General features: G+C 43.1%; 1 protein-coding gene across 1 annotated transcript in view; it reads right to left on the bottom strand.

Moving 5' to 3' along the window:
* TBC1D22B (TBC1 domain family member 22B) overlaps positions 1-20,310 on the bottom strand; it is an 82,027-nt gene that overhangs the window by 52,464 nt on the left and 9,253 nt on the right. Inside the window, exons 2-6 of the mRNA XM_012464330.2 lie at positions 15,486-15,542; positions 5,126-5,433; positions 2,276-2,455; positions 1,684-1,754; positions 173-301 (exon numbers count right to left, since the gene is read on the bottom strand). Coding sequence (XP_012319753.1) covers positions 173-301; positions 1,684-1,754; positions 2,276-2,455; positions 5,126-5,433; positions 15,486-15,542 — 745 coding nt within the window. The remainder of the gene's footprint in view (positions 1-172; positions 302-1,683; positions 1,755-2,275; positions 2,456-5,125; positions 5,434-15,485; positions 15,543-20,310) is intronic.

Below are 20,310 nucleotides of genomic sequence, written 5' to 3' on the forward strand. Positions count from 1 at the left end.
AAATCAGAGCTGCTGAATGAAAAGAGGGGAAAAGGTTTTGAGGATAAATTTAACTCCTAACCAATATACCACAGCCTGAAGACTTGGAAAGCCTGTGTCCTGAGAGCGCTACCATGAGACACACCTAAAGAGTAAGACTGGTAAGTGAAAAGACAACAGGGGATGACTGTACCTGTCTGTAGGTATCCTGGTGATGTTCCTCGTTTCTAGAGTCATAATACTGTTCAATGAAGCCAAAATATTCCTCCCGCTTCCGCTGCAGGGTCAACTTCCTCCTCTCAGTATTTGCTGGGAGATAGCCCTATAGACAAGACTGCTGGTCAGATGGGGAGAGACCATGGTTGGATAAATCCTTAACTTATTTTAGTCTACGCAGTGGTGTGGTTTGGAAACTATCAAGAAGGAAAACTGCCAAGGGTAAATCCCTTTTTGGTTCTGGCCACCCAGTGTTTGCCCTCTCCTCATTCAATGAGATCCACATGTGAGCAGATGAAGCCAGGCCAGCTTTCCCAGGATTACTGACTCCCTTGGCCCTGCACTGTGCTGGAGCTTGTGCCACTGATGAGCACTCCTCAGCTCCCAGAGCTGGCACAGTACAGGAGTGAATGTAGGTCAGTGGGAGGGAGCTGGCCTCAAGTCATGGCCTTGGGCTGCGTGTGTGCAGGGCTGTACTTCTGAGAACTGCAGGGATATAGCAACCTCTACAGCACATCTCAGCAGTGTGCCAAGTTAAGCTGGTGCCAGTTACATTCTTTTCCAGTGTAACTTTCAGAATTACCAGCTTAGGAAGCAGCTGAATGGAATCTGTGACATAACAGCTACAACACCCAGACAGAACTTCTGGCAGCAGCCCCCTGCCTAGCCAAAACTCCAGGCCAACTTTCATTCTTATCCCTGGTCTAGATCCCACTCTCATTCTTATGTTTTCTGTTTCCCTTCCGTTCTCACCAAATCTACTCTGAATAGCATTCAAACTTATTAGAAGTGGCGGAGGCAATGATTACATGGTTGCAAGAGTAGTGGTGGGGCAAGCAGTCAGGAGACAGACCCTTCTTCTTGAAAACATGTAATGCATTCCGCAGTGAGTGCCTGGAGAGCAGGGACTGTGGTTTATTCATTTTTGTATCTGCTCAAAGCATCTGGCACTATGCCTGGCAAACAGCAGGCCCTCAATAAATCTTCCCTAGATGAATGAATGAATTTTACAGGCTCAGGAAACCCAAGTGTTCCTATTGTAGCGGCTGGCACAGTGCTCTCTCTGTACTTGGTGAAAACAGGACTAGTAAGGCTTCCAAGAGAGGCCCATTTATCAACTCTTCACAGTTCAAAGTGGGTTTCAACACTTTGGTTAATCTGACTGAAACAGGAGTGAAGCACAGGGAATGCTGGAGCTTGCTCAAAGCAAGTGCTGGGATCACCCTATCTCACTCTATTCTTGTTCCTCATTGTTAAGAACATGGGACCATGATTATTGGTACAAGTTTGTGTGCCTCTACATGTGTGTGAATAAACTCTCAAGAATATGTTTCTTAATGCCCAGAAATAGGACTATAGTCCCATAGTGCTGTCATATCCAAGGACCAGAGAAGTCTATGGAGTGAGACCAATGTGTCTAGACTAACCTCGTCAGGCAAGAAGGGCCGTGTGAGGCTCACATTTCTCTACACAGCGGGCAGAACTCACCGACAGGAGTCTCCAGGTTACAGGTCGAACCTCCCTGGGAACCCCTGGCCAGCTACACTTCCTCAGTTCATCTGTAAACAGAAAACAGCCTTGTTAGGTTAATGCTCCACAAATGCCCTAAAGCAAACCGCAACCAGCACTGCCTGATGTCTCCTTCCATTCATGTAAGAACAGCGCCACCACCACCTGCTACCCTTAAGCACAGGGAAAAGCCCAAAACAACCCTGAGCAGCCAAGTGCCAAGGACACGGCCTTGCAGTAGTGGTCCTGTCAGCTCAGAGATGAGAGTTAGAGGGGAAAGGAAAGACCAGTGGGTGTAGACTTCAGTAAGAGTCACCTTGAGGTATGGGAAACCAAAGTCAGAATAGTTGCACTATGGTCTACGGGCCACAGAAACCAGTCCCACCTATATTTGGTCCAAAATCTCTAGTAACATACGTCTGACTTAATACCTGCATGTTACTGCAATGGGTACCAGGTCAGGAGAAGCTAGAAAAGTAAAAGAAGGAAGAATAAAGAGCAGTAGCTTCCAAGGCTATAAGAATACCAGTCACCAAAAGCTCCTACCTTGCCTGGGCTCACAAGGACTCACCTAAGTCAGTGTTGTGGCTGGAGAGAAGCTGACGGAATTTTTCTAGGCGGGTTTTCTCCCGGACAGTCATTGGGGGGGCCCCAGAAGCATTCTGATCCGAGATCCGGGCAACGAGGGGGATGATGGGCCGGAGAGGGAGTGATTGCTGTTTGTGGAGTGGGTTCCTCAGGCATGTATCACCTGAGATAATTTGACAAAGAAAGAGAAGAGGCTGTGTAAGGAGCATGGATTCTGAGAAGTCTTAAAACTAACGGTTCAGCATCATGTCTCCTCCCCAAGGCCGTGGCTGGCTGTGTGCACTGCCTGAGGCGCCCAGCTAAGGGGCAGCGAAAGGCCAGAACCCAGCCATGCTCCACTCACTACCCAGAGGAAGGGCTGCATTTATATCCAACACACCAAGGCACCTTAGGTGCTAACGGAGACTCAAGATGCTGCAGCAACTTTTGAGAACTTTTTTGGTGACTTTAAAGGAAAATCAAATGTTTTCTTTCTACCCCAACTTGGAACTTTTCTTGGTGCCAAATAGTGAGTTTAGTTTAGTCTAATGCAGTGTTTTCCTTCCCGTTCCACATCACAGAGCACATAAGGAATGATGACACTGCAGATGACACCGCAAAGCATAAGACTGCAATAAATGGAGCTCTCCATAAGCCCCAGAACCCCCGGCTGTTCCAAGGACTAAGAGGATCAATATTCCTGCACAACTTGTAACCAGTTCTTGGCCCACCAGTGTGCCCTGCACAATGGTGAGAAGCTCTGGCCTAAGGCAATCCTGCCTTTAGTGGCTGCGGTGCCTTTGGGCTCCTACATTTCCCAGTTGGGAAAATGAACCAGTTCTTAATTCTGCCAGAATATGACTGAAATAACAAACAAAGACTCAAGCTGAACTCTGGTTCTCGACATTTCTAGACTAGATGGTGGGTAGGAGGAATAAGCAGTACAGGACTAACATACATTGAGTGCTCCTTATGTATAAGGCATGTAGGTCACTTTTACATGTGATCTCTCATTGGATCCTTAGAACATGTGGTAGGAATGTATAACTATTTTACAGACAAGAAACTATAGCTCAGGGAGGTTAAGTAATTTGCAAGTGAGAGGTGAGATGCCACCTTAGGTATGCCTGACTCTAAAACTTTTATTACCACAAGCAAAACTCAGTTTTTAATTCTAACTGTCATTACATGATTGTTTCATATTCTTTACACAGCTGGGCCTTAAAAAGTAGTAGTCATGGCCGGGCGCGGTGGCTCAAGCCTGTAATCCCAGCACTTTGGGAGGCCGAGGCGGGTGGATCACGAGGTCGAGAGATCGAGACCATCCTGGTCAACATTGTGAAACCCCGTCTCTACTAATACAAAAAAATTAGTTGGGCACGGTGGTGCGTGCCTGTAATCCCAGCTACTCAGGAGGCTGAGGCAGGAGAATTGCCTGAACCCAGGAGGCGGAGGTTGCGGTGAGCCGAGATCGCGCCATTGCACTCCAGCCTGGGTAACAAGAGCGAGACTCCGTCTCAAAAAAAAAAAAAAAAAAAAAAAAGTAGTAGTCACAACAAAAATTAAACAGTGAACATCAACTAACCAGCGTTACTAGAAGGTTTACAAAAACAACTTCCACAAGGCAGTTGGCTGGGACACAGAGTGTAACAAGGGGACTAGAAAATACAGGCATACACTATACAGCTGAGAAAGATGTACATCTCTGCTATTAGCTATTTATAGACAGATGACTGCAGGAGAAGACCTCCTCAGGGAGAATGCTCTGGGCAGGGAGAGGTCCTGGCTGTACAGGGCAGCTCATCATGGATCACGGTGGGGGCCTTCCTCACACTAGGAACGTCTGGAGACCCTCCATCACAGTGTGTAGAGCAGGAAGGACTTACCTTCCACAGCCTGCAGCTGTGGCCACTTTGTCCAGTAACACTGAATGCCTATCTGGGCATGGCACTGAAGGTTCAGGCTAGAGCCCAAATCAGTGATGGAAAATAACTGTGGAATGATTGCAAAGACCTTACAGTCAGGAAAAAAAGTTCCCTTAGAACATGAGCCAGGATACACTCCAGGGCTCTGATGCTCTTCTACTTCCTTTTCATCCTTTACCAGCTCACCACTTTAACGTTCGCTACAGTGACAAAGCTTCCCTCTACAGCTCCCAACGTACTTTCATAAAACCCATTAGGGCAATATTTAACACAACCATGGATATTTAAAGCAACACACTGAGAGTCCCCAATGGTCTAATAAAACCACGATCACATCAACCGTTACTGCGGCCAGTTTCCTGAAAGAAAACAAAACAGAGAGGCCTCTGCTTCCACCCTACCAACCAGATGGGACCTGCCTGATGGTCAAGAAGCTGGGACCTGGGGTCTTCAAGCATATGCTGCTCCCTCCCTCAGGAACAGGAAAAGACAACCTTGTGCTAGCGGCTGTTCCCCAGGGCTGAGAAAGTCAAACCACAGTGCCAAACATTTGTGAAATACAGCCACTAACAGCTTTAAATTCATTAGTTAATATTTCTAAACCTGACCAGGCCTAAAGTGATGTGAAGCAATCAAACCAGAGAAGTTTTGGACTCCAGGACAGGGAAAAGAAGAAGAAAAGAGGAGAATGGCAAACAACACTTGGGTGTCCGAAAGTGAAGGCCCAGGTCACCAGACTAGGCAGCCACCATTGTGGGAGGGGCAAGTATAGCATGTGATCACACAGACTTAATGATGTCCTATCTCAGGCTTGAGTTTATTTACCACCCAATGGAATATCTGAGTGAGGCCCTAAAGAAAAATCACTTTTATTTAAAATGCATGCTGCTGAGAAGGCTGAGGCTGTGAAGGGAACAGAAAGGACTTACTAGAGTTTCTGGACAGCTGGGCATCGCTGCTGGACTTTATGACCTTGTAGTTGGCAGGAACATCCGATGTCGTTGACTGTGACCGTTCTGGTTTTACCCTCAGCTTGCTGTGGTTTTCCAGAACTTGGGCTGCAGTTGCCAAAGCAACTTTTGAGTTCAGAGTTTGGAAAGAAGGTGAGGAAAAGTCCTCTTCCTCATCATCTCCAATGTCCCAAGCATCACTGGTATTCCGTGCAAACTCATGAAAACTAGAGGCCTTCTTATTCTTCAGAGGAACTGTGTTGACTTTTGATCGTTCTTTAATGAAACTTCAAGAAAGAAGACACAATTACCAAGGAATGGTCTGACATATCTGACCACCTGCATTTGCTTATAATATTAATAATATTACAAACTACCCCATACATAATCATTAGCTTCTTCAAACAAAAGCTGCCCACATCCATTCTTCATCTAGATGCAGCCAGACCAGCCTGATATCACAGAGACAGATGTAGCAGAGACAGCAACGGTCACCAAATATCCCATGTGCTCTTGTACACTTCCTGGCCCCCATGCACTAAGGTGAGGCCATATGACTAGTTCTGGCGAATGGGTTGAGAAGAGAAATGAGGCGATTACTTCCAAGCAAAGTAGAGAATAGGTGGCAGTTCTCTATAACTCTCTTCTTTTCTTTTTTCTTTTTTGAGACAGAGTTTCTGTCACCTAGGCTAGAGTGCAATGGTACGATCATGGATTACTGCAGCCTTGACCTCCTGGGCTCAAATGATCCTCCCACCACAGCCTCTCAAGTAGCTGAGACTATAGGTGTACACCACCATGCCTGGCTAATTTTATTACTTTTTGTAGACACAAGGTTTCACTATGTTGCTCAGGCTAGTCTTGAACACCTGGGCTCAAGCAATCCTCCCACTCGGCCTCCCAAATTGTTGGGATTACAGGTGTGAGCCACCATACCTGACCTATAGCCTGTCTTCTATCATGATGACTGGCAAGATGGTGGAGCCTCCCTCAGCCTAGGGAGTGACTATGTGGAGCAGCAGTGACTATGTCTAGGAGCCTGCCCTCTGCCCTTACCCCACCCCTATTTTAGACATGTAGCACGAGCAGGAAATAAACCTTTACTGTGTTAATCCACTGAGATTTGAGAGTTGATTTGCTATCACTTAGAGTAGGACATAAACTCCTGGCAGGAAAGGAGATAATTTTTGGTCATCCACATATGTAGCATTAAACAACATTAAGTCCCAAAACAAAGAAGTTGTTCCCTTTTTATTGTTCTAAGATCTGCTAGCCTTGAGGAGAAAGTCTAAGTTAGGTGCTACTCTGTCTTTAAGACTATGAGAGCAGCCTCAGAATCAATATATTTGCTAGCAACAAGATCTGGCTCCAAATTTAATAAGGCTGTTCTGTTTTTCACTGTGTATTTATATGGTTCTTTTAAGAGTCAGGGCCTTGCTCTGTCACCCAGGGTGGAGTGATGGAGTGCAGTAGAGAAATCTCGGCTCTCTGCAGTCTTGAACTCAAGGGCTCAAGCAATCCTTCCACCTCAGCCTTCTGAGTAGCTGGGACCACAGGCACATACCACCATACCCAGCTTTGTTTTTTTTTGGAGAGACAAAGGTCTCATTAGTCTCAAACTCCTGGCCTCAAGTGATCCTCTCACCTGAGCCTCCCAAACGGCTGGGATTATAGGCATGAGCCACCATGCCCAGAAGTTACTTCTTATTTATGACAAATTCATGACAAATGTTATAAATAAACTCCCTTTGTAAAAGGGAACCTGATCTACCACCTGCAGTACCACCTCAGGAGATTCGCTATCAAGAACAAACAGGCAGCTGTGTAAGAAAGATCTGTCATCTAATATACTGCACGAGAGTTTGTGGTTATTACTGTTTTCCTCCTTAGAGACCATGTGTACATCAAGATTGCATAAATACTGGATGTTTTGAGAATTCTTTAAACAATCATCAAATCAGGAAGTTTAATTTTAACTCATGTCAAAGAGCTGACTTGAAGCTGATGGCCTAACGGGGGTGACACACTCACACCAGGACTGGATGAACACACTCCAGTAAGAGATAGGCCAGGCTGGCTGTCAGGTTCTAATTGGTGCTGACTTCTGAGAAAAATGAAGGCGGTTAACCGAGGGGTGGGTACCAGGGTGTGTGTTGTATTTTTCTTCATATTCTTTTTACGCATTTAAAGGTTTTCATTTATATCTATAAATATATATATGTATATATATTTAGGAGCCTTGCTCTGTTGCCCAGGTTGGAGTGCAGTGGTGCAATCTAGGCTCACTGCAATCTCTACCTCCCTGGTTCAAGTGACTCTCTTGCCTCAGCCTCCTGAGTAGCTGGGACTATAGGTGCATACCACCACACCCAGCTAATTTTTGTATTTTTAGTAGAGACGGTGTTTCGCCTTGTTGGTCAGGCTGGTCTCGAACTCCTGACTCAGGTGATCTGCCCGGCTCGGCCTCCCAAAGTGCTGGGATTACAAGCATAAGCTACCACACCTGGCCAGTTTTCATTACATTTTTGAAGCAAATGATGATTCAATATATTTGAAGCAGATTAAGAATCGGAATTTACTCAAATGAAGACTTGCAAATAGAAACTGGAAGGACACTTTCCAACACAATGAAGAGGAAAGAAGGGAGAAAAGGCTGTCATTCCCCATAACATAAAGACATGAGATTCAAGGCAGACCATTTTGAGGCTGCCAGAAATGATTTTAAGGACACCTAGCCCACAAAAACTAACATTGAACCAACCAATTTAACAGTCAGCTCTGTCCTGAGAAAAGAGGTCTTCATGGAGGAAGGAGTTGGTATCACATAGAAAAGGGGAAGAATCCGAGGACAAAACAAGGTTGGTGAGAACCACCCACAAGAATGAAAGGGAAGGCCAGGAGTGGTGGCTCATGTCTGTAATCCCAGCACTTTGGAAAGCCAAGGCAGGTAGATCACCTGAGGTCAGGAGTTTGAGACCAGCCTGACCAACATGGTGAAACCTCATCTCTACTAAAAATACAATGATTAGCCAGGTGTGGTGGTGTACACCTGTAATCCCAGCTACTCAGGAGGCTGAGGCAGGAGAATCACTTGAATCTGGGAGGCTGAGGTTGCAGGAGCCATAACTGCATGACTGCACTTCAGCCTAGGCAACAGAGCAAGACTCCATCTCCAAAAAGAAAAAGAAAGAAAGAAAGAAAGAAAGAAAGAAAGAAGGAAGGAAGGAAGGAAGGAAGGAAGGAAGGAAGGAAGGAAGGAAGGAAGGAAGGAAAGAAAGAAACAGCAAAGCAAGAAGTGAAAGGTAATTTTGGTTATCACTGAGAGAAGGCAAGAGAATTCACAGACCAGGGACAATAAACAATGATGGGAAAATTTAAGGCTTTGAAGCTTTTCCATGTTTACTAGTTATGCTCTCTCCAGAGGAGATACATAAATTCACACATATATACACATAAATACTGGCCACTTACTAGCTACCAGACCCTATGCTAATTTTTATATATACCCATTTTCTAATCTAATGCCCATTAATAATCCTATGAAGTGGGTACTATTGTTATTCTCATTTATAGATGAGGGAACTGAAGCTTACTGAGATCATGAGCAGGCAGTGAAGTCTGGGTTCAAATCTAGGTCTACCTGACTCCTGAGCCAGCATGTGCTACTAGCTACTTACTCTACCTAGAAAAAAATAGCTAAAATGAAGGCCAGGAGGCTGGGCACAGTGGCTCACGCCTATAATCACAGCACTTTGGGAGGCCAAGGCGGGTGGATCACGAGGTCAAGAGATCGAGACCATCCTGGTCAACATGGTGAAACCCCGTCTCTACTAAAAATACAAAAAAATTATCTGGGCATGGTGGCACGCGCCTGTAGTCCCAGCTACTTGGGAGGCTGAGGCTGGAGAATTGCTTGAACCCAGGAGGCGGAGGTTGCGGCGAGCCGAGATCGTGCCATTGCACTCCAGCCTGGGTAACAAGAGCAAAACTCCATCTCAAAAAAAAAAAAGAAGACCAGGACCTAGAAGGATCTGCAGCCTAGGAAGAGAAGTCACCAAGTAAACTGAGCCACACACCACCACAGCTATAATTCTCCCCAAGTATACACAGCCAACAGCCTGACTCTCTCACCTTGAAGGAAGAAAAATCTCACCTTGTAGGAAAAGACTTAGGTCTGACACACATAGCCTATTCTGAGTAGACAGGAAAGAAGCCACATGTAGCCATGGGCTCCTTGTAAGAGAAATGTCACCCCTTCCTGTTGACCCCAGTAGTTGCAACAAAAAGTTAATCCACATAACTCCAGCTAGGGATGCCTTCAATTTACAGACTATTCTATTTAAACACGGTCCCAAGTAGTTTATACTTAACTCAAGGTAAAAGAATGTCACAGTGTGGCTTGAAGTCTAACCAAGATTATTTATTATTATTATTGTCATTATTATTATTGAGATAGATTCTCGCTCTGTCACCTAGGCTGAAGTGCAGCGGTGCAATCTCGGCTCATTGCAACCTCCTCCTCCCAGGTTCAAGTGATTCTCCTATCTCAGCATCCCGAGTAGCTGGGACTACAGGCACGTGCCACCATGACCGGCTAATTTTTGTATTTTTAGTAGAGATGGGGTTTCACCATGTTGGCCAGGCTGGTCTCAAACTCCTGACCTCAGGTAATCTGCCCACCTCAGCCTCCCAAAGTGCTGGGATTACAGGTGTGAGCCACCGTGCCCCGCCCTAACCAAGATTATTTAAACACAACTCTATCAAAGTCAAAACCAAACTGGCCTCTGATGAATACCTACACCACACCTTCTTACAACTGTAGGACAAATCATAGTTTAGAAAGCACCTTTGCAGATACCTCAACCTCATGCAATCCTCACAAATCTGTGAGGTGAGTCTTACTATCTCGATTTTATGAATGAGAAAACTAAGGCTCAGAAAATTTCAGTAATTTGCTCAAGGTCATAGAGATAGTAACTGGCAAAGAAAAAGGGATTCAAGTAGTACAGGGAATACTAAAAATTTCACAAACCTAATAAATGGCACATTTGATTTGGTGAAGGGTTTGGTCATGAGTACTTTGCTAAATAGTAACACAAATACCTAAGGGTAGGTTGAAAAACATTGGCCACAGGTTACACCGGTTAGGAGTACAGAAGATCAATCACTCTGTAATTTGATCATACTACACTGTCTTACTGATGTGGACGTTCTACTTAACAGAATTTTCTAGAAAAGTGTTTGACACTGGCAAGTGATATGAAGCAAGTGGAGAAATTTAGTAACAATCAAATAAATCCAGATATCTTAGTAACTAATGTGGCTTCATATGAACTGGTTTTATGACTCAGAATTAGGACCTAGCATACTTTAGCATCAATTCAGGAAACAATAAACTTAGAAGCTGGTCATACCATCAAGTGGCCAATGGAGCTGCTCAACAATGAGACGAGTTTTATTTGAGCTGTAAAAATTATTGCATGCAATAGTATCGCTAATAGTAATAATTTGGCAAATTAAAGTCAATATACATGGACAGGGAACGACTTACTGTGCTTGTGCAGTTTAGATGATTGAAGACCCAATGTAAAGGCTTCTGCTGCAATGTGTATTAACCACACAGTAATTAATGATGGGCTGAAGTGGAACGATAATCATGTAGCAGAGAAAGTCATAAAAATGTCCTAATAAAGGTACTAAAATAGAGGCGATAAATGTTTTATGGCAACAATCTGAAACTGTAAAATGGTCTGGTGCAGATGTAGATGTGGTCTCATGTTGTAAAATATCAATACCAAAATCACCACATACATGAAAAAGGGAAGCAATTAATTCAGTGACAATTAAATTTCTCCCAAACTAAGTAATTACTCCTATTGAAAGCATGACTGAAACTCTGCTGAAGGATCAGTGAAAATATTCATGATTTCATATCATTAACAGGTGAGAAAACAATATAAAGTTTGCCTTGGCAGTTTGGGATATGGAAATATTCCTGAAGATCTGTCCTAAATACAAAATTAGGAAAAGCTCAGTTGATGACAGGGGTAGACAAGGTATGGTGATCTTGATCAAAACATAAAATGGAGAGTACATCCAGTGCCTTATGCATGAGTGGATGGACAGATTTATAGGTTAGCCATGTGTTTGTCAAAGGTTGTGCTGGAACAGATCTATTACCAATCAATAACTCCTGGCTGTGACCGGAATGCTTGTGGATACAAGTAACATAATACTCAACTATGATCCTTAAATAGTAAGACCACGATGTAGGTCTAGGCCACTCTCTTGTTTTTTGCCTCAGGGTTACCAGTTGGCTCCTATAGCTTTCAGAATCGCACTCACACTACCACATTCAAAAGCAGGAAATGTGAGTGGCAGCAAAAAGAGGCTCTTCACAGAACCATCTCCCACTCTGATTGGCTGTTAGCTCTTAAGGGGAGTATGTTTTCTGTAACATCTGTGTGATCTTCCAATTAAATAGAATGAATTCTATTCTTTTGGTTTTGTCAAGAATCAACTTTCTGGTCTTTTGGTCAGTGAGGCAGGCACTACTGGTTACCTACTTGATAGCCTTCCCTATGCCTGCTTCTTTCATGCTCAAGAATCATAATTTTGTTCAGATATTGAGAAAGCAATAATGCGCTTAGGGGAGGTATTAAGACTGGTTTAAAGGAGACTTTCTTTGATTGGCCAGAACCAATGAGATGAGACCACTCTACGCCAGTCACTGGGATGACTAAAGAATTAACATGAAAGGCTTAAACCAATCTTAATACCTCCCCTAAGTGCATTATTGCTTACTCAATATCTGAACAAAATTATGGTTCTTGAGCATGAAAAAAGGGATAGGGAAGACTACCAGGTAGGTAACCAGTAGTGCCTGGTTCACTGGCCAACAGACCAGAAAGTCGATTCTTGATAAAACCAAAAGAATAGTAAAATCCTTTCTATTTAATGTGAAGATCACACAGATATCACAGAAAACATGCTCCCCTTAAGAGCTAACAGCCAGGTGCAGTGCTCACCCCTGTAATCCCCGCACGTTGGGAGGTCAAGCCAGGCAGATTGCTGGAGTCTAGGAGTTTGAGACCAGCATGGGCAACATGGTGAAACCCCATCTACACTAAAAATACAGAAATTAGCCAGGCGTGGTAGCCCACGCATGTAGTCCCAGCTACTGCGGGTGGGGTTGGGGGTAAGGCAGGCAGGGACTGAGGCAGGAGGATAGCTTGAGCCCAGGAGGTCAAGGCTGCAGTGAGCCCTGATCATGCCAGTATACTCTAGCCTGGGCAACAGAGCAAGACTCTGTCTTTAAAAAAAAAAAAAAAAAAAAAATGCTGGTGCACTGGCTTACACCTGTAATCCCAGCACTTTGGGAGGCTCAGGCAGGTGGATCACTTCAGCTCAGGAGTTTGAGACCAGTCTGGGCAACATGGCAAAACTGTGTCTCTACAAAAAAATACAAAAATTAGCCAGGTGTGGTGGTGCATGCCTGTAGTCCCAGCTACCTGGAGGCTGAGATGGGAGGATTGATTGAGCCCAGGAGGTGGAGGCTACAATCAACTAAGATCACACCCCTGCACTCCAGCCAACAGAGCGACCACATCTCAAAAAAAAAAAAAAAGACCTAAAAAAAGGTACAAACTAAGGAACATTAAAGAACAGCCTGCTGTTTAAGTAAATGAGATAGTTTCATTCCTTCATTCAGTAAATATTTATTCAGTGCCTACTATGTGCCACATTCTGTTCTAGAGGCTATGGGTATAGTGATGAACAAAACAAAGTCCCTACTCTCAAGGAGTCTATACAATAGTAGTTTCTGATTTTTTTAAAAAAAAAAGCTTGCAGCTTGCAGAGAAGAACAGCAGTCATGCTTCTGTAGTAATTCAGAACACTGTGCCTTCTACATATACCCAATCACAAAAAGAACAAGTTGGTAGAATTATAGAAAGTGCGCCACATATTCAGTTCAGTTATTTTTAACATCTTTAAATACTGATAATGCATATTTGATATAGCATTCTTCTAGGTATTCAAAGTGCTTTAATGTACATTATCGTTTTTTCTTTTCTTTTTTAAATAAACCACTTTATTTATCTATTTAGAACAGTTTTAGGTTCACAGCAAAATCCAGAGAAAGGTACAGAGATTTCCTATATACTCCCTTCTCCCACATAGGCACAGCCTCTCCATTATGAACATCTGCCACCACAGTGGTGCATTTGTCATAACTGATGAACCTACACTGATACATCATAATCACTCGAAGTCAGTAGTTTGAACTAGGTTTCACTCTTGGCTTTGCACATTCTGTGGGTTTGGACAAATGCATAATGACATGCATCCACCGTTTTTATGTTTTGTTTTGTTTTTTAAGACAGAGTCTCGTTCTGTTGCCCAGGCTGGAGTGCAGTTGCATGATCTCGGCTCACTGCAACCCCTGCCTCCCGGGGTCAAGCAATTCTCCTGCCTCAGCCTCCTGGAGTAGCTAGGATTACAGGTGTCTGCCACCACACCTGGCTAATTTTTGTATTTTTAGTAGAGACAGGGTTTCACCATGTTGGCCAGGCTCGTCTCAAATTCATGACCTCATGTGATCCACCCACCTCCGCCTCCCAAAGTGCTGGGATTACAGGCATGAGCCACCATGCTCGGCAGTTCCACCATTTTTATAGTATCATATAGAGTAGCTGCACTACCCTAAAAATCCTCAGTGCTCCACTTATTCATATCTCCCCTCAACCTCACCCCTTGGCAACTGATCTTCTTACTGTCTCCATGTTTTGCCTTTTCCAGCATGTCATATAGTTGGAAGCATAATTGTGTATTATCTTTACTTCCCTATGGACTGTGAAGGAAGAAAGGGTGGCTATCAATACAGAGGCCCCAGGAAGGTGCGAACCTAGGTCTGTATCTCCCAAACCATTCAGCTTTCATTACAAACAACTTTCCCAGAAACTAGTCTCTAAAATTAAGCCTTCCCCATATAGACGCCAATGTTCCTAGAAAATCTCAGAAGGCAACCTACTTCCTCATTTAAGTTCACTGTGGCTCAGTGATGGTCCATGAGAGAAAGATGGGATAAAGGGATAATTGGGGGTATGGATACATACTCACACATCTTGAATTTTACTAGAGTCTCTGCTGCATTTGAAAATATTTTATTAGAGTTCTACTAGAGAAATAGCCTCCTAAATAGCTTTTATTTATTTATTTTTATGTTTATGTTTTTGAGACGGAGTCTTGCTCTGTCATCCAGGCTGGCATGCAATGGCATGATCTTGGCTCACTGCAACCTCTGCCTCCCGGGTTCAAGTGATTCTTGTGCCTCAGCCTCCCAAGTAGCTGGGATTACAGGTGCCTGCCACCACGCTCGGCTAATTTTGTATTTTTAGTTGAGATGGGGTTTCACCATGTTGGTTAGGCTGGTCTCGAACTCCTGACCTCAAGTGATCCACTGGCCTCAGCCTCCCAAAGTGCTGGGATTACAGGCATGACCCACTGTGCCTGGCCCTAAATAGCTTTTCACTCTACTGTACATGTGCTATGTCTCTTTGAGTGTGTCAAAGAGTAAGAGGAACTAAAGAATGCCAGCCTACAGTTATATTCTGTTGCCCTATTTCTCATAGTGTAAGTGAGGAAAAGGTGGCAGACCTACCTATATTCAGAAGCAGTGAGGCTCGGAAACCAGATCTCCTGCTAAAAGATCTAGAGGGCATCAATCTTCTGGTTTCAGGACAACATTTAATCAATAAAGACCTTTTGACCATTCTCTCTCTTTTTTTTTTTTTTTGAGACGGAGTCTTGCTCTGTCACCCAGGCTGGAGTGCAATGGCATGATCTCAGCTCACTGCAACCTCCACCTCCCAGGTTCAAGCAATTCTGCCTCAGTCTCCCAAGTAGCTGGGACTATGGGCGCGTGTCACCACGCCCAGCTAATTTTTTTGTATTTTTAGTAGAGACAGAATTTCACTGTATTAGTCAGGATGGTCTCCATCTCTTGACCTCATGATCCGCCCACCTCGACCTCCCAAAGTGCTGGGATTACAGGCGTGAGCCGCTGTGCCTGGCCTGACCATTCCCTTCTGACCAAATAATCCAATACCAAACCCTACATATACCAGTTCCCAGTATAGGAAAACACAAAATCTCTAATGGGAGTTAATTTCCCATTTAGTAATGGACCATTTGGAAGTAAGAACATTGCTCATCTCCTGGTCCAAAATAGGGCAGAAGAGAGGCTAAAGGTCAAGGTAGAAACTGTCATTTCAACAAAATAGGGGAGGGTATGAGGGTGATGGAAGTAGATAGATAAAAGGAAAATGTCTTGACTTACTTTTTGGTGAGCCGAGGGTCAAGGGGAGGATGTTGTGCTCCATATACAGGCTGGATGCTAACAGCAAAAAAAAAAAAAAAGAAATAAATAAATTGTTAGTTTAGTTAGGAAACTAAATATTTTGGCTGAGTGCCATCTGCATAACAAAATTGGATGGGACTTTGAGAAATAGGTTATTTCTAATAACTGTACCCAAGCCATCCTCCAAAGAGAGCAATCTAACCTTTAAAAAATTAAAAAATATATTTGATAATGTTCATTTTCCCTGGTGAAGTTTCAGTGCCTTACACACCTGACAAGATGTCCTGTGTGTAAAGAAGGCAGCATGGAAATGTAACAGGCTTTAGACTTGGAGACAGCAGAGTTCAAATGCCAGTTCTGGCACTCAGTACCACTATGAACTTCCAGCAAGTTTTTTGACTCCTTTGAACCTGTTTTCTCATCTAAAGTGGGAATATTACCTACTTGAAAGGCTCTTTGGGCTAAGGACAGTGAAGGGTGACCTAAGGAACTCACACACTGAAGGAGGGGTATGAAGTAACATAACCAATTCAAAAAGCAGTTTGGCTATATCTAGGAAGAATGAAATATGCATACCCTAAGATTCAGTATTTTCATTCCCAAATATGTATCTTTTTTTTTTTTTTGGAGACGGAGTTTCGCTCTTGTTACCCAGGCTGGAGTGCAATGGCGCGATCTCGGCTCACCGCAACCTCCGCCTCCTGGGTTCAGGCAATTCTCCTGCCTCAGCCTCCTGAGTAGCTGGGATTAAAGGCATGCGCCACCGTGCCCAGCTGATTTTTTTGTATTTTTAGTAGAGACGGGGTTTCACCATGTTGACCAGGATGGTCTCGATCTCTTTACCTCGTGATCCACCCACCTCGGCCTTCCAAATTTTTTGTATTTTTAGTAGAGACGGGGTTTCACCATGTGGACCAGGATGGTCTCGATCTCTTGACCTCGTGATCCACCTGCCTCAGCCTCCCAAAGTGCTGGGATTACAGGCGTGAGCCACAGCGCCTGGCCCCCCAAATATGTATCTTAAGAGAAATATATACATATATCTATTAGGAGACATATAAGACTATTCAAAGCACCATGGTTCCCCTTAGCCTCAAACTAGAAATAACCCAAATCAATAGTGAGTAGAGAAATCAATTGCAATATGTTTATATAGTAGACCACTATACACCAATGAGAGTATATGTGAAGTAGGGCTTCAGGTAACAATGTAGACGGATCTTACGAATGTCATGTTGAACAAATGAAGCAAAGTAGAAGAGAATAAATACAGTATGATTCTTCTTATATATACTTCAAAAACTGAAAAAAGTAGTTTCTACTGTTTAGGGATATATGCAGAGTAACTTTATAAAGAAAAAAAGGAATAAATGACATAAAAGGATATAGTTCTCTCTGGGGGAAAGGAAGAGACAGCAAACAGACACAGAAGTTTCTGGGGTGTTTACTTTGTGATTATTCATTAAGCCATCATATCATACATTTGTGCTTCATGTGCTTTTCTTTTTTTTTTTTTTTTTTTTTTTTTTGAGACGGAGTTTCGCTCTTGATACCCAGGCTGGAGCGCAATGGCGCGATCTCGGCTCACCGCAACCTCCGCCTCCTGGGTTCAGGCAATTCTCCTGCCTCAGCCTCCTGAGTAGCTGGGATTACAGGCACGCGCCACCGTGCCCAGCTAATTTTTTGTATTAGTAGAGACGGGGTTTCACCATGTTGACCAGGATGGTCTCGATCTCTTGACCTCGTGATCCACCCGCCTCGGCCTCCCAAAGTGCTGGGATTACAGGCTTGAGCCACCGCGCCCGGCCTTCATGTGCTTTTCTGTAATATATCACAATTAAAAGAAAATGAGCTGGATGGGGCTCACACCTGTAATCCCAGCACTTTGGGAGGCTGGGGGAAAAGGATTGCTTGAGCCAAGGAGTTCAAAACCAGCCTGGGCAACAAAGTGAGACCCTGGTTCTACAAAAATCAAAATAAAAAATTAGCTGGGCATGCACGTCTGTAGTGTCAGCTACTTGGGAAGCTGAGATGGGGGGATCGCTTGACCCCAGAAGGGTCTAGGCTGGAGTGAGCACACTACTGCACTCCAGCCTGTACCCTGCTTCAAGAAAAAAAAAAATGAAAATGAGAATAAATAAGAATAACTCAAGAATAACTATATATCAAGTCAAATTGTTTAAGTATAAAAGTGAAAAAAAAAAACAAACTACTTTCAACATATGAGAACTCAGGGAAAATGTGTTCCCTTAACTCCTGCCTGAAGAAGCTGTGACAGAACAAACTTCAACTAATCACGAGATGGAGAAACCATGGCAAAAGGATTGGTGGAGGGCCCTGAACGGATCCAATCTTACGACTAGGTCTTACATTGAGGCAAAGAGAATGTAAAAGTAATATAATCGGCAAATGTTAAAAGGAGGAAAAAGTAGACAAATAAGTGCACTGACTCCCTCATCTTTTACTGACAGGGCTGAGAAGATAAAGCGGACAGCTCAATTTGCAAATCTATGTCACTACCTGCTTAACATTAAATCCTACTGAGATCTGTAAACATTAACAGAGGAATATGTATGCTTTAAGATAGAAAATAAAACTAAGAAAAATAACTAGAAGCAGGTGGGAAGGGAGGGGTGAGGAAATATACTTACTAATTTCATCATTACTCATGGTTAGGGAGTCAACAGGTACTGTCTGAAGAAATATGGTATAAAGTTACACTTATAAACACAATCACTAGAATAAAAAGATAAATCTAAATTATCAGAGTGTGTGTGTGTGTGTGTGTGTGTGTGTGTATGCCCTCTCCTCAAGAGCAAGCACAGTTCACATAGTGAAAGATTTTTTTAAAAAGAAAATATTTTTAACAGGCTGAGCACAGTAGCTCACATCTGTAATCCCAGCACTTTGGAAGGCTGAGGCAGCAGGATTGCTTGAGGCCAGAAGTTTGACCAGCCTGAGCAACATAGCAAGACCTTGTCCCTACAAAAAATTTAAAAATTAGCCAACTGTGGTGGTGCATGCTTGTAGTTCTAGCTACTTGGGAGGCTGAGGTGGGAGGATTACTGGAGCCCAGGAGTTTGAGACTACAGTGAACTATGATCATGTCACTGCACTATAGCCTGGGCAACAGAGTAAGTCCTCATCTTAAAAAAAAAAAAAAAAAAGACAAAGAAAATATTAAAAATTGAACTAAGACTAATAACTAAATATATCAGTTATTCCAATAAATATAAAGGAGTGAACTTACCTATTAAAAGAGAAAGGATAATTACCAACAGGAAAGTAGTTAAATAAATTACAATACATCTTTTAAAAAGAATCAGGCAGGTCTCGCTGGACACAGTGGCTCACGCCTATAATACTAGCACTTTGGGAGGCCGAGGTGGGTGGATCATCTGAGGTCAGGAGTTCAGGACCAGCCTGCACAACGGCAAAACCAAACCCTGTCTCTACGAAAAAATATAAAAATTAGCTGGTGCCTGTAATCCCAGCTATTTGGGAGGCTGAGGTGGGAGAATCACTTAAGCCTAGAAGGCAGAGATTGTGGTGAGCTGAGATTGCGCCACTGCATTGCACTCCGGCCTGGACAACAGAGCAAGACTCCATCTCGACAACAACAACAAAAAAAGAATGAGGCAGTTCTATATTCACTGACCTGAAATAAACGCAGACATTAATTGAAAAAAGATGCAGAACTATATGTATGACACCATTTTTGTACAAATCTTTAAAATAGATATATGCATTTTATGTATGATTAGGTCTATGTATTCACAGAGTATCTGAAAGAATACAAAAGACACTGGTAGCAGCAGTTTGGAATAGGAACCAGATGACTAGAAGATGACGGGACACCAAAGAGACTGTTTTCACTGCAAATCCTTTCTGATTTAGTATCATGTTCATGTACAAGTATCACTTTTATAAGAAATAAATTAAGCAATCATGAGAAGGTTGGAAGATTTAAATGGGATAATATGTCAAGAGCCCTTTAGCACAATTCCTGGTTGGTGGTAATGCTCATTTAATGTTAAGCAGGTAGTGACGTACATTTGCAAATGTTAGAACACTACCCAGCAAACACTCAGTGACCAAGAAACGTTGATTTTCTTCCTCTCTCCCAGTTTTATAATTTAATACATACCCAACATTTAGAAATTGAAACAAGCTTACCAAATACTTGTTTCACATAACAGGTGATCTGAAAGATGCTTTTAAATAAACATATAGACAATTCAATCACTTTCACATTGATTTCTATTAAGATTTCAGAGGAAATCTTCTTGTATATAATCTTCCACGTATAAATACAGTCCCCACCTCTTTAGCTATAACACTCATTACTCCCAAAATCTCTCTGGAAGGTTATGAAGTAATTTGTAAGCAAACTATTACATATATTGCTACAGAAATACAAACTCTGAAAACAATACTAATTGATGTGTTTAAAGGGTTTCCTAGGCAGAAAGAAGAAAAGAGGAATCAAAGAGTAAAGGGAAAGTTCTGCTGAGAGAGGAAGCGGGTGTTAGACACAGACAACCTGCCCCTTCCTGGAAAACAAAAACAAAAACAAAAGCACCCAAAGGGCTACTGATGTGCACATCAGCAGCTGCACATAATCTAAGATGAGTACACCTGAATTCTTCAAGTCCACAAGTCCTGCTCACAGTACAATATAAAATCAGAGAAAAAAACTGCAGGAAGATCTCAACAGGCCAGTTAGGTAAGGTTGACTGGGTAGAAAAATAAGAGGGTCCTTAGATCCTCTCCTTAAAGGAGTATTGCCATCTGCCAGTAACCC

Source organism: Aotus nancymaae, unplaced genomic scaffold, assembly GCF_030222135.1.
Source record: "Aotus nancymaae isolate 86718 unplaced genomic scaffold, 86718_ANA_hifiasm-v0.15.2.pri h1tg000040l, whole genome shotgun sequence".
Taxonomy (NCBI): domain Eukaryota; kingdom Metazoa; phylum Chordata; class Mammalia; order Primates; family Aotidae; genus Aotus; species Aotus nancymaae.